General features: G+C 44.0%; 1 protein-coding gene across 4 annotated transcripts in view; it reads right to left on the bottom strand.

The window, feature by feature from the left end:
* Positions 1–13013, bottom strand: part of APTX (aprataxin) — a 33122-nt gene that overhangs the window by 16827 nt on the left and 3282 nt on the right. The window contains exons 1-6 of one of the 4 annotated variants that reach the window (XM_054031351.1): positions 10737–11516; positions 9216–9352; positions 6928–7008; positions 6590–6636; positions 2495–2830; positions 469–528 (exon numbers count right to left, since the gene is read on the bottom strand). In XM_054031351.1, the coding sequence (XP_053887326.1) occupies positions 469–528; positions 2495–2830; positions 6590–6636; positions 6928–7008; positions 9216–9345 (654 nt within the window). In that variant the 5' untranslated portion in view covers positions 9346–9352; positions 10737–11516. Of the gene's footprint in view, positions 1–468; positions 529–2494; positions 2831–6589; positions 6637–6927; positions 7009–9215; positions 9353–10736; positions 11517–13013 lie in introns of those variants that run through there. The other 3 variants (XM_054031350.1, XM_054031352.1, XM_054031353.1) reach the window with 3 other exon arrangements.

Genomic DNA, 13013 nt, shown 5'->3' with positions numbered 1-13013 from the left:
TGCTCTAAGCATGGTATTGTGATTGCATTTCAGATTTATTTTTTTGGATCCAGATGTTGAAGCAAGTGATACATGCTTTATGCACAAAGCTATAAATGAAACCAAGTGACCATAACAGAGGAAACTCTAGTGCTAGAGGACATGACTGTCACAGCGTTCTTGGATTCCATGAAATTCCACCCACACGCTCTTTTGTTAATTGGGTCACAGAATCTACCTCTCCTTAACCACAGGTGTTAAGAAAAGCAATTGGGGAGCATCATATTAACAATGGCTCTCCAAGGTTATAGAGGTCTCCTGCTGGCCTGATGGAAAAGGACTAATGCATCTAGAAAACAGGTTGAGATACATAAAATTACCAAATGTGCATGTACTGTAACATGCAGTTGGCTCAACAGCATTCTGAATGGAATGCTCATTGAATGTGGATTGGTAAATTATTCCAAGTATAGTGTGGATCATTCCCACCTGCATTTTTGGGTCTTGCATAGAGATCTTCAGACCTTGACTCCAATGTCCTAAATGTTCCTAGAGTATAAATAGAATAGGCACTTTCAGAAGAAATTAAAAAAAAAAAATCTAATGATATTTAAGCAGAATCCAAAGTCTTCAATTAAATAATTTTTATTATAACTCCAATATTGCTTTGCTGATACCATTTTAACACAGGTATGTATTTGTATTTTCTTTTTTAAAAAATGAGGAAATATTTCTTTTAAACCTTTTTTTTAAGTAAAGTTTGCAAAGTAAAACATTTTCAGTTGGGAAATTCCAGAATTAGAGTTACCCAGGCAAGTTTAGTTTGGCCCTCTTATACATCTGCATTATGACACAGCCCTTAATTACATGATCACAGGCCATTTTTCTACAGGACTCTGCAACATTCAATGCACAGGATAGATGGTGCTCTGGGAACAAGGCAGCCATTAATATTTCTTTGTGTATTTGTCATTCAGTGGATGGCCCCAGCCTTGCTCTATGTCACCATTCAAACCCTCTACTGAATGCAACACTTTAATTTCATTTCTATTGCACCCATTACCATAACATCTTAACCTCACACACATTAATATGTAGCTTCAACAACAATATGGGCTAGGGTGGGTGAGTTGTGGTTTTTTAAACAGACAGTGCTCAGGCACTGAGAGATTACGCCAATGTTAGCAAAAACCTCTACTAACTTTGGGTCGCTCAATGACTGGGTGCCCGGTTTGAGACACTTGGGCCTGATTTTTTTCCGAATATGTAGCATTTTATAGCACTCTATATATTCAAAACATGGCACAGATATCAAGTTAACCCTCATAACCCCCTCATGAGGCAAGTGTGTAAGCATTACTGCTCTTTCAGAGGTTCTCAAACTTAATTGCATCACAACCCCCTTCTTACAACAAAAGTTACTACACGACCCCAGGATGGGGGACAGAAGCCTGAGCCCACCAGAGTCCCACTGCCCTGGGCAGGGGGACAAAGCCCAAGCTTAGCTGCCCCAGGCGGTGGGGCGCAGGCTTCAGCAAGTCTAATGCCAGACCTGGTGACCCCATTAAAATTAGTTCAGGACCCACTTTGGGGTCCCAACCCACAGTTTGAGAACCACTGTGTCTATTTTATGGATGGAGAAACTGAAACAAAGGCAAAGTGAGTAGCCCAAGGCCACACAGTGAATGAGTATCAAAGCCAGGATTAGAAGAACACAGGACTCCCTGTCTCCCAGCCCTGTGCTCCTGCCAGTAGAAGTGCTTAGGTCTTGTGGGGGAAAAAAAAACCAGGCCCCAAGTATGGCACCCAGAAAACGAGGAACACAGAGTTAGTGGCGACCTCTGAAAAGTTTGGTTTCAGTGAGAGGGCAGAGACAGGGACAAACTCCCATTCTTTTAACATAGTTTTTTGGTATGTGATGGATGCTTAATTTAAGTGTGCTACTCTGAAAAGTGACTGGGAAAAGATCAAGGGGTTTCATTGGCTCCCACTCGCTATTTCCAGGTCAAATCTCCTCTATTTCCAAGAGAAACAATGGATTTCCTAGCTGCCAACCCCGCAAATCCACCATAAAATCAGAGTCAAGCTGAGCTCTTCTGGCTCACACCATCATCCACCACAAGGTTCTTTGCAGCTGGAACCAAAGTCCTGATCCCGCAGTCTGCTGCAGACAGCTGGGTGCACCCATGTGAAGCCCCACTGATTCCAGTAGGGGTCCGCCCATGTAGATCAGACTGCAGGATCGAAGCCTTAGTTAGCAATTCCGTGGCTGATGTACAAGCCAGAAGGGAATTCAGCTTCCTCCCCCAAAGCTATGTTGGGTTTGCCATGCAAACAAGAGTCACTTAAGTAGAACTGGTTTCTGCTCTACAGTCAGCTGATTTGACTGACTACACTGAGGCTCAGTCTACACGGAAGAGCTTTTGATGTTCTCCCACAATTGCCGTAGCATCAGTGCAGCTCCACGAGTGCTGGCAATGATGGGCGTGCTAGGGCAGGGTATTCTACTGCTCACCTTGTGGCTGGAAGAGCTGTCATGGGGAGAGGAGGAAGAACTGCTGGTATTGTTTGGCTTGCAGCTTGAACTACCATCTTGCAAGTCTGGTTGCTCCATTTTCATACTTTTTTCAGACATGTTTTTCATGTTACTATTCCCAGAGTCTATGTATGGCCTCTTGTTTGCTTTTGTCTTCCCTTCTGCTCGTGCGCCAGACACCCCTGTGACTTCCAAGAATTGTATAGTATAGGGGTAAAGTTTATTCACAAGATGTAGAACCTGTCCTGGCTTCAGCTTCACTTCTTCATCCTTCCCAATATCCACCAAATCAACACTGGCTGGGTTAACTCCCATCTTTGGATAATCAGAAAAAAGCACAATGTAGGAATTGGCATACAAGTATAGACTCTAAATTCAGATATACTAAAACCCAACTACTCCAAACTGTTCTAAGACACCCCTGTCCCTGCAATGCAGAGACAGAAGAGTACATGGCATTTCCTCCACCCCGCTCCACATACTGGCCCATTTTAATGCAAATCAAAAATTGGAGTTGGAGGTATAGATTTAGAGCCTCATCCTGCAATCAGAACCACTAGAACAAACCTGCACCAGCATGAAGCCCTAATGAGCCTAATGGGATCCCACATGGGAACAGCGTCTGGGTTAGCAGAGCTGGCTGGGACCACATACCACCATGAAGCCCTGCACCCCACTGGGGTCTGGGTTGGTGGCACTGGCTGTGACCCCACCAAAGCATGCAGCCACACTGGGATCCTACATGGGTACAGGTTGGTGGAGCTGGTTGTGACCCAGCCTTGCCATGAAGCCCCTCTAACCTCAATGGAGCTGGTCCCACATTGGTACAGGGTCCACATTAACTGTACTGGCCTTGACCTCACACTGCCACGGAACCCATGACCCCCATGAGGTCAGTTCCACATGGGTACAGGGTCCATGTTAGCGATACTGGCTGCAGGATCGAGATGTGTCTTCACCTGGGTTTTAAGGCCTTTGGCATACTTTTAGGTGCTTGGAAAATAAATAAATAGCAGCTGCATCAAGTCTGACTCCAATAATCAGCATCAGAAACCAGCACCTTGGTTCCAAACAATTGTACTTTCTGATCAGTCTCCTTTATAGTGATATTTGTTTTACTGTGCTCCAACTGCATGGCATCTTTGGAAGATTCTTAGCATAAGCTGGTTTATTTCATTGGTGACTAGCTCTGTGAGAAGATATTGCCATTCCAAATAGGTGTGAGAACAACTACGACAGGCCTAATGCTGCCCTCAGTTACACAGGAGTAATGCCATGGGCAGAACTGGGCCCCATGTTACAAATATTTCAAATAAAAAAAAACAATGAAAAAATATAACAAGGAGTACTTGTGGCACCTTAGAGACTAACAAATTTATTTGGGCATAAGCTTTCGTGGGCTAGAACCCACTTCACCCAATGCATTGAGTGGAAAATACAGTAGCAGGTGTATAGTACATGAAAAGATGGGACTTGCCTTACCAAGTGGGGGGGTCAGTCTAACGAGGCAATTCAATTAACAGTAGAATACCAAGGGAGGAAAAATCACTTTTGTAGTGGTAATGAGGGTGGCCCCTTTCAAACAGTTGACAAGAAGGTATGAGTAACAGTAGGGGGAAATTAGTATGGTAAAATTAGTTTTTGTAATGACCCATCCACTCCCAGTCTTTATTCAGGCCTAATTTGATGGTGTCAAGTTTGCAAATTAATTCCAGTTCTGCAGTTTCATGTTGGAGTTTGTTTTTGAAGTTTTTGTTGTTGAAGAATTGCCACTTTTAAGTCTGTTATTGAGTGACCAGGGAGATTGAAATGTTCTCCTACTGGTTTTTGAATAGTTCCCGATGTCAGATTTGTGTCCATTTATTCTTGTGTGTATAGACTGTCCGGTCTGGCCAACGTACACAGCAGAGGGGCATTGCTGGCATATATCAGCAAACTCAGCAATGCTCTTCATAGTGCCCTATTAAAGGTACACTCACAAGGTGAGTTAAACTGAAACTTTGACCTACCTTTTCTTTCATAGCTATTTACAAATCTATATAATCCTTGTGTGTTTCTTCCCCAAAAAAGTGTTTTAAAAATTCAAGTGCTTCCAGAAGCTCTGCTGGTGGCTCTAGAGGTAGCATTGTCCTCTCTAAGTCAGTTATAACTAAGGCTAAGTTTGTCATGGATATTTTTTAGTAAAAAAGTCTTGGACAGGTCACAGGCAATAAATACGAATTCACAGAAGCCCATGACCTGTCCCTGACTTTCACTAAAAATAGCCCTGACAAAAGGGGTAGGTGGGTTCAACCCACTGCAGTGTTGTGTGGGAGCTGCAATGTCCACACAATGGCACTATGACTTGGAGCCCCAGGCAGTCTGCATGAGTAGAGGTTTTAGCCCTTCTCAAGTTTCAGCTGGAATCCCAGGATATTCTGCTGAATTATAATGCCCTAAATTTTCAGCTGAATAAAATTTTCATCACTTTCCATCCTGAACCATGTGCTGTTTAAAGACTATTCCCTGGCACCCTAGCACTGCACTTCCTTCAGGCCAGAAGCAATCCTCGTATACAGTGAAACTTGCACTAAGTGCCATCTTCAGCGGCAACTGCCTATCTGAATACAGTCACTGTGTTCCCAATGTTTCTTGTACAATTATATTCAAATTGTAATTAAAGCTTACTCACTAGGCAACCAGCAATTGCTGATCCCTTAGGGGTTTCACTGAATGTAGTTTGCAGCCAAGTATAAAACATTTATCAAGCAGTTGGGGTCTTTGGAGGAAAGATTTGTTTCTAACCAAGTTCAGCGAGACAGCAGTGGTGCTTTTTGGACCTGTAGGCCACTGCATCCAGAGTACGGTATTTGTAGTACAGTAGTGTAACGATTTCTGTGAAAAGCTAGTCTCTCTCTCTGGTAGGTGATCAGTCTAATTTGAAGTTTCAGAGTAACAGCCGTGTTAGTCTGTATCCGCAAAAAGAAGAACAGGAGTACTTGTGGCACCTTAGAGACTAACAAATTTATTAGAGCATAAGCTTTCGTGGACTACAGCCCACTTCTTCGGATGCATATGCATCCGAAGAAGTGGGCTGTAGTCCACGAAAGCTTATGCTCTAATAAATTTGTTAGTCTCTAAGGTGCCACAAGTACTCCTGTTCTTCTTTTTGCAGTCTAATTTGGACACAAATTAGTTGTGACAAAGTTAATTACCATTAGATGGCCTGAATAAAATAAGTTTTTTGATCTCAACTCTACCCCTAGCAGTCAAGTGTTAGACGGGACTGCAAGGATAACTCCCAAGATGATTAACACACCCAGAAACCCAGACAAACAAACAGAGGCCTTGTCAAGGCTAGGAAAACAGGTTGTTTTATTAAATATATCTGCTAACCCTGGGGGAGGAACCTAGTAAAGGTGTTAAACCCTGTCTACCCTTCATGCTAAGTAGCGTTTAAAATTGTGTTAATTAAAACACTACCTATTCTCCAAGTCTAGACAGCCCAGAGAGAGGCCACCCCCAGGCCCCAGCAATGGGGGAAGGGGGAAGCAACACGAGCAGCAGCAGAAATCTTAGGCCATGTCTACACTACAGGACTATAGCACCATAGCAATGCCATAACGTAGACACAGCCCTTTAGTGACAGATGGGGTTTTTCCCATCATTGTATTAGCACCATCTCCCTGAGCGACAGTAGCTAGGTTGATGGAAGCATTCTTCTGTTGACCTAGCTGCATCTACACCAGCAGTTATGTTGGCATAGCTACAGCTCTCAGGGGTGTGGATTCTTCACACCCCAAGCGACGTAGCCACAACCACCTAAAGTTTAAATCTGGACCAGACATAAATCTTAGCCACCTTCCAGGATGTTACCCGGTGCAGGGAAAAGGAGTGAAACAGCCCTCCCACTGCAGCATACAGAAGTAGTATTACGGGACTAGCTTATCCACTAAACTCCCTGATTGACCCCTTCTCCAGTGTCTGGACATTTTAGATTGCAAGCTCTGTGATGGGATTGTGTCATCTGCCATGTTTTGTAAAGCGACAAGCACAATGACAACCCTAATACTGGACATCCATAAATGAACATACCTGTTTGATCTTGACATACCCTTTATTACAGTCCGCTTTTAGCTGCACTGAAAAGAAACAAAGCATCAGAGAATTACTTAAACATAGGAGTCAGGCTGCTGGAGTAAATTGGCACAGCTCTACTGAAGCCAAATTCAGCTGGGGATCTGGCCCACAATGTATGTTCCTATTAGCTTTCATCAAATGGGTGAAGATAGAAATATAAATCCTAATTGAACTCACTGGTTCAGTTTATTTAGTTAATTTACAATTAATAAATAATACTGAGAGTCAACACATCTATTTAGAAGCTTTGACAGGTACATTAAAACTGTATGCAGCTCAAACATAGCACCGACCTTGTTTTGAGTTCACATTTTCTGAAATCCCAGATTTCTGTATTAAAGTTGTGTCAACAGGTGTTGCTAATATTCTTCTCCCTAGACAAAATTACAAGCATCTACACAGCAGATTGCTAGAAATTACAATGACACTACTTAACGACTGTCCTGCCTTATCAATGGGATTTGTATTAATGTACATGAAATAAAGTTTCCCAGCACTGGCCTTTCTAAAGTTCCAGAGGTCATATGTGGCTTATAAACCATATGGCTTTTTGACTCACACCTGTATAATGATTCCAGTCATAAGCAACTGACTGATGTGCCTGAGCAAAGGAGGAAATAGATTGGAGTCATCCCAAGCGTCCACTCTCATAAGCTTGTACAGATTTTTCAAAGAGCTAAGCTTGGTTGTAACATATTCAACAGAGCTTCTTTAAAAAATCTGCAGCTAGCACCATCTCAAGGCTGCTTCCCCACTCTGAACTTTAGGGTACAAATGTGGGGGCCTGCATGAAAACTTCTAAACTTAACTACCAGCTTAGATCTGGTCCGCTGCCACCATTTACAAAACTAATTCCCTTCCCTGGGAAGCCCTGAGAAACTCTTCACCAATTCCCTGGTGAATACAGATCCAAACCCTTTGGATCTTAAAACAAGGAGAAATTAACCATCCCCCCTCCTTCCTCCCACCAACTCCTGGTGGATCAAGATCCAACCCCCTTGGATCTAAAAACAAGGAAAAATCAATCAGGTTCTTAAAAAGAAGGCTTTTAATTAAAGAAAAAGGTAAAAATCATCTCTGTAAAATCAGGATGGAAAATAACTTTACAGGATAATCAAACTTAAAGAGCTCAGAGGACCCCCCTCTAGCCTTAGGTTCAAAGTACAGCAAACAGAGATAAACACTCTAGTAAAAGGTACATTTACAAGTTGAGAAAACAAAGATAAACTAACGCGCCTTGCCTGGCTGTTTACTTACAAGTTTGAAATACAAGAGACTTGTTCAAAAAGATTTGGAGAACCTGGATTGATGTCTGGTCCCTCAGTCCCAAGAGCGAACAACCCCCAAAACAAAGAGCACAAACAAAAGCCTTCCCCCCACCAAGATTTGAAAGTATCTTGTCCCCTTATTGGTCCTTTGGGTCAGATGCCAGCCAGGTTACCTGAGCTTCTTAACCCTTTACAGGGAAAAGGATTTTGGAGTCTCTGGCCAGGAGGGATTTTATAGTACTGTCCACAGGACAGCTGTTACCCTTCCCTTTATAGTTATGACACACCACTTGGTATTTTATAGTTGTACTAGAAGATATGATACCAAGTAAACTATGACTAAATCACATCCTTGCTACAGAACCTTTTATAGAGTTCTATAGCAGTGGTTCTCAAACTAGGTCTGCCGCTTGTGCAGGGAAAGCCCCTGGCAGGCCGGGCCGGTTTGTTTACCTGCCGCGTCCGCAAGTTCTGCCGATCGCGGCTTCCACTGGCCGCATTCGCCACTCCAGGCCAATGGGGGCTGCAGGAAGGGCAGCCAGCATGTCCCTCGGCCCGTGCCGCTTCCAGGCCAATGGGGGCTGCAGGAGCGGCGAACGGCAGACCTAGTTTGAGAACCATTGTTCTATAGAATTTAACAGAGACTGTTACCCTTACTACAAAATGCATATAGTTCCTTTTCAATATATGAAATGCACCTACTGGTACTTCTAGGAACATGAACAATATATAAAAATCAAATTCACTGGAACCCGGAGAGAATGTCAAACTCAGAACACTCTTCTCTATATGAGTTTACAGGTTTTCAACAGACTATGTATAAGACTGTTTTATAAAGATCAATTTCTACTCCTCCTGGTGACAGAAAGGCCATGTTCCCTCATGCCTGTCAGATTATACAGCCCTTTGCGAGCTCCTATAAACAGAATAGCTATAATAGGTAAGCAGCTCTACCTAGAGAGCAGAGATCTTCTGTGGCTAAAAGACCCACTGGATTGGAGCCCCATAACTGATGATTACACAGCAAGCCAGAGAGATGCCTGCTTTGGTTTTCAGAGAGAAGCTGTAGTTCCCATCTGAACTGCCCATCCCTTAAATGTAAGATTAAATCCCAGCTGGGCTTTAGAGTTTACAGTCTATCAAAATAATGTAACCAAACATAAGAACAATGAAACCGAAATGAATCTCACAATCTGACATGACACCATCACAGAATTTCTATACTTGTACCTCACAGGTTTCTTACACTTTTTTTGGAACTGCTGGATTGTCATCAAGCCAGCAGTTGCACGTAAACTGAAGCTGTAACTTACCTTGTTGCCGTGAACACTTCTTGTCTGTTATCTCCGTCTCTGGGCCACGCCCTATCACTACTGTTTTTAAGTGTGGCAGTTTGATTCGCTGACAGCATTTATCTTTCCTCACTAGCCAGCACACCTGCATTATTGCACTGTGGGGGGAAAAAAAAAACAAAACCCAAGAGGAGATTGTCTGGCAGGATTACATTCAGATAGGGATTATGAGAATTTTTCAGGTTTAGCTTACATCAGTTAGAAAAAAAAAAAAGCCCCTCGTGGGCCAGGTGTACACTACAGAGTTTTGTTGGCCCCGTTTCAACATAGAAAAAACAAAACACACAGTACGCATTGAACAGGCAGCTATACTGGCAAAACAGCCCCTTTGCTGATATAACCTGTGTCATTCTTAGAAGTGGTTTACTATATTAACAAAATATCTCCTTATGCCAATGTAAGCTGCATCTCCATTAGGGACCACGACAGGAGACTTGGAATTCCTGGGTACTATTCCCACTAAACCAGGGATTCTCAACCTTTTCTCTTTCTGAGCCCTTCCCCCCCCCCCCTATAAAAACTCCATGGACCACTCGTGCCACAATAACTGTTTTTTCTGCATATAAAAGCCAGGGCCAGTATTATGGTGTAGCAAGAAGGGCAATTGCCGGGGGCCCCATGCCACAGGGGACCCCAGGAAGCTAAATTGCTCAGACTTTGACTTCAGGCCTGGGTGGCAGGGCTCAGGGCCTCAGCCCCATGCAATGGGGCTTCAGTTTTCTGCCTGAGCCACAGCAAGTCTAATGCCGACTCTGCTTGGCAGACCCTCTGAAACCTGTTTGCAGCCCCCACCAAGGGCCCCTAGACCTCTGATTGAGAACCACTCCACTAAATCACTCATTGGGTGATCCTGATTAAGTCATGTAAGACTCTGATGCAATTTTCCCAGGATGGGGTCATCCTGAAATTACTGGTGCATATTTACAACCTGAACTATAGATTAAAGGTTCTTTTTGTCATCCTCTCCCCCCCACCACCACATTTTTGATCCATCTGCATGGCTGCAGGACAACTGCTACCTATTATGCTGAATAAGTCAAGCGACTAAATATAATTACATATTTGTATTGTGAGTGGGGGGGTTTTAAACTACACATATAAGCACATCTTAAATCATCTCACTCAAATTATGATGTGCATTAATTTTCCTACTCGAAAAAACCCTAATCATGTTGAAATCTAAAAGGGACAAAGTTTGACAGAATATAGAAAGTACCTCCCAAACAGCGAATTATGTCTATACTACTATCCAGCATGGAAAGTTCTCTCTCTGGAAAACCTCACATAAATTACCGTAACCATTTCATTTATACTTGACATACCTTACTGGATAGCTACAAAAACAACAAGGAGTCTGGTGGCATCTTAAAGTGGCACAGATTACTGGATAGCTGTTATTTTACAGATGATTTTGTATCAAAATTCAAAACAGAGCAGTTAATTTTAATATTAATCAGTTACCATGTCATATGGCTCAAGTACCTTAAGAAGTGCCATTATCAGACGAACATAGGATTGCAAGTGGCCTTCTGAGTCACTGAATCCAGTCCTCTGCAATTGCAAGCAACCCTGTCATATAATCCTATTTACAAATGTATCAAGCTCCCCCTTAAAACTACTGAGGGGAGGGATAGCTCAGTGGTTTGAGCATTGGCCTGCTAAACCGAGGGTTGGGAGTTCAGTCCTTGAGGGGGCCACTTAGGGATCTGGGGCAAAATCAGTACTTGGTCCTGCTAGTGAAGGCAGGGGGCTGCACTAGGTCCCTTCCAGTTCTAGGAGATAGGAGGTCTCCGTTAATTAGTTAATACTTCGGTTATTTGCCCCCCACTACTATCGGGAGCATGTCCCAGAACCTCACTCCTCTGATAGAAACCTTTTTCTCATTATCCAGTCATAATGATGTACTTCATGGTACTTTAGTGTCTATATTCAGTAAAGAAAAAATTTTCATGAATAAAAATGAACTCAAGTGACTGAGACAGGGAAGACCTTGCCAGCCGACGGTGCACTAGAACAGCGTTTCTGAAACTGGGGGTACTCCAGGGGGTCTGTAGGCCCCTCTGATCAACTCCTCCCTCTCCCTCCCACTGCCTCGTTTATGACCGTCCGTGCCGCTTCCGGAAGCGGTCAGCACGTCCCTGTGGCCAGGGGCAGAGGGTCTCCGCATGCTGCCCCTGGCCTGACTGCCAACTCCACAGCCCCCATTGGCCATGAACTGCGGTCAGTGGGAGCTGCGGGTGCAGTGCCTGCAGGCAGGAGCAGCGTGTGGAGACCCCCTACCTAGGAGTTGCTGCCAGAGATGTGCCAGTCGCTTTTGGGAGCTGCAAGAGGTAAGCACCGCCCCCCTCACTCCATCCCACAACCCTACCCACAGCCTGCACCCAAACTCCCTCCCAGAGCCAACACCCCACCCCCTGCCCCAGTCCTGAGCCCCCTCCAGTACCCAAACTCCCTCCCACACCCAAACTGCCCAGAACCCGCACCTCCTCCTGCACCCAAACTGCCAGCCCAGAGCCAGTAACTCTCACTCCCTCCTGCACCCAAACTCCCTCCCAGAGCTCATACCCCCTCCAGCCCTTCAACCTCCTGCCCCAACTTGGTGAAGGTGGGGGAGAGTGAGATACAGAGGGAGGGGGGATGGAGTGAGTGGGGGCATGGCCTCGGGAAGGGGGCAGGGCAGGGACTGAGCTGGGGAGCTTAGGGATCCCTGAAAAATTCTAAATCAAAATGGGGGTCCTCAGATTGCTAAAGTTTGAGAACTGCTGCACTAGAAGAATGTCTATTCCAATAGCTTTCAACCTACAAGGAAGGGACATAACATGCAGCACTGCTGTCAGAGATATGAAACTGGAAGAGAGATCATCACAGTGCTGAGTAATACTTGGTTTGTACAGCTCATCTGGTGACACACAAAGCAGATCACTGTTAGTTTTAATCATTTACTATTGCATTTTACAAAATAGAGTAAAGGTCTTAATTCAGCATGCTCTACTCAAGCAGAACTTTGATTAACGTCAATTGAAATTTCATTCGGGTAACAAGCATGAAAGAAGGGCTCTGTTCAGCCCCAAGATATGTTGACTAGACCAAAGAAATAGGGGCAGAGAGAAGTTATGTTAGTTTATATTTTACAGCACTAGGTGGTGTTTCTACACTATATATTACCTATTTATTGTACTGACAGGGATGGCGGGGGGGACTGCAAAAGTTAAGGGATCAGTATCTCCTCGATGGGTATGAATCACTTCAAGTGGGGTATGCTGACACACTGTCTTCCTGATTCAGAGACAGTGGCTATCTCCATGTAAAATCCTAGGGGAAACAAGGCACGTGTCTATATTGAGGTAACTAACTGAGGTAAACCAGAGGTGTGGGGAGGGTAGAGAAAAGGGGTGGGGGGGTTAATAAGATTGTCCTCAACACTAGCTACACTGAGAAAAAGCTACCTGTGCTTTGTCTCTACTAGGATTTATACCTGCTACTGTATCTTCCACTCCATGAATCTGATGAAGTGGGTTCTAGCCCACAAAAGCTTACGCCCAAATAAATGTTAGACTCTAAGGTGCCTCAAGGACTCCTCGTGGTTTTTGCGGATAGAGACTAACATGGCTACCACTCTGAAATCTACTAGGATTGTACACTGAGATAGTATTTTCACATTGAGATAGCTTTCATAGAATCTAAGGCCATAAATGACATTTAGTTTGACCTCCTATATAGCATAGGCTATTAAATTGCTGCAGTCTTGAGACCATTAAC

The sequence above is a fragment of the Malaclemys terrapin genome, chromosome 6 (assembly GCF_027887155.1).
Source record: "Malaclemys terrapin pileata isolate rMalTer1 chromosome 6, rMalTer1.hap1, whole genome shotgun sequence".
NCBI lineage: Eukaryota > Metazoa > Chordata > Testudines > Emydidae > Malaclemys > Malaclemys terrapin.
Note: the sequence above shows the minus strand (reverse complement) of the source record. Positions and strands in the feature narration are given on the sequence as shown.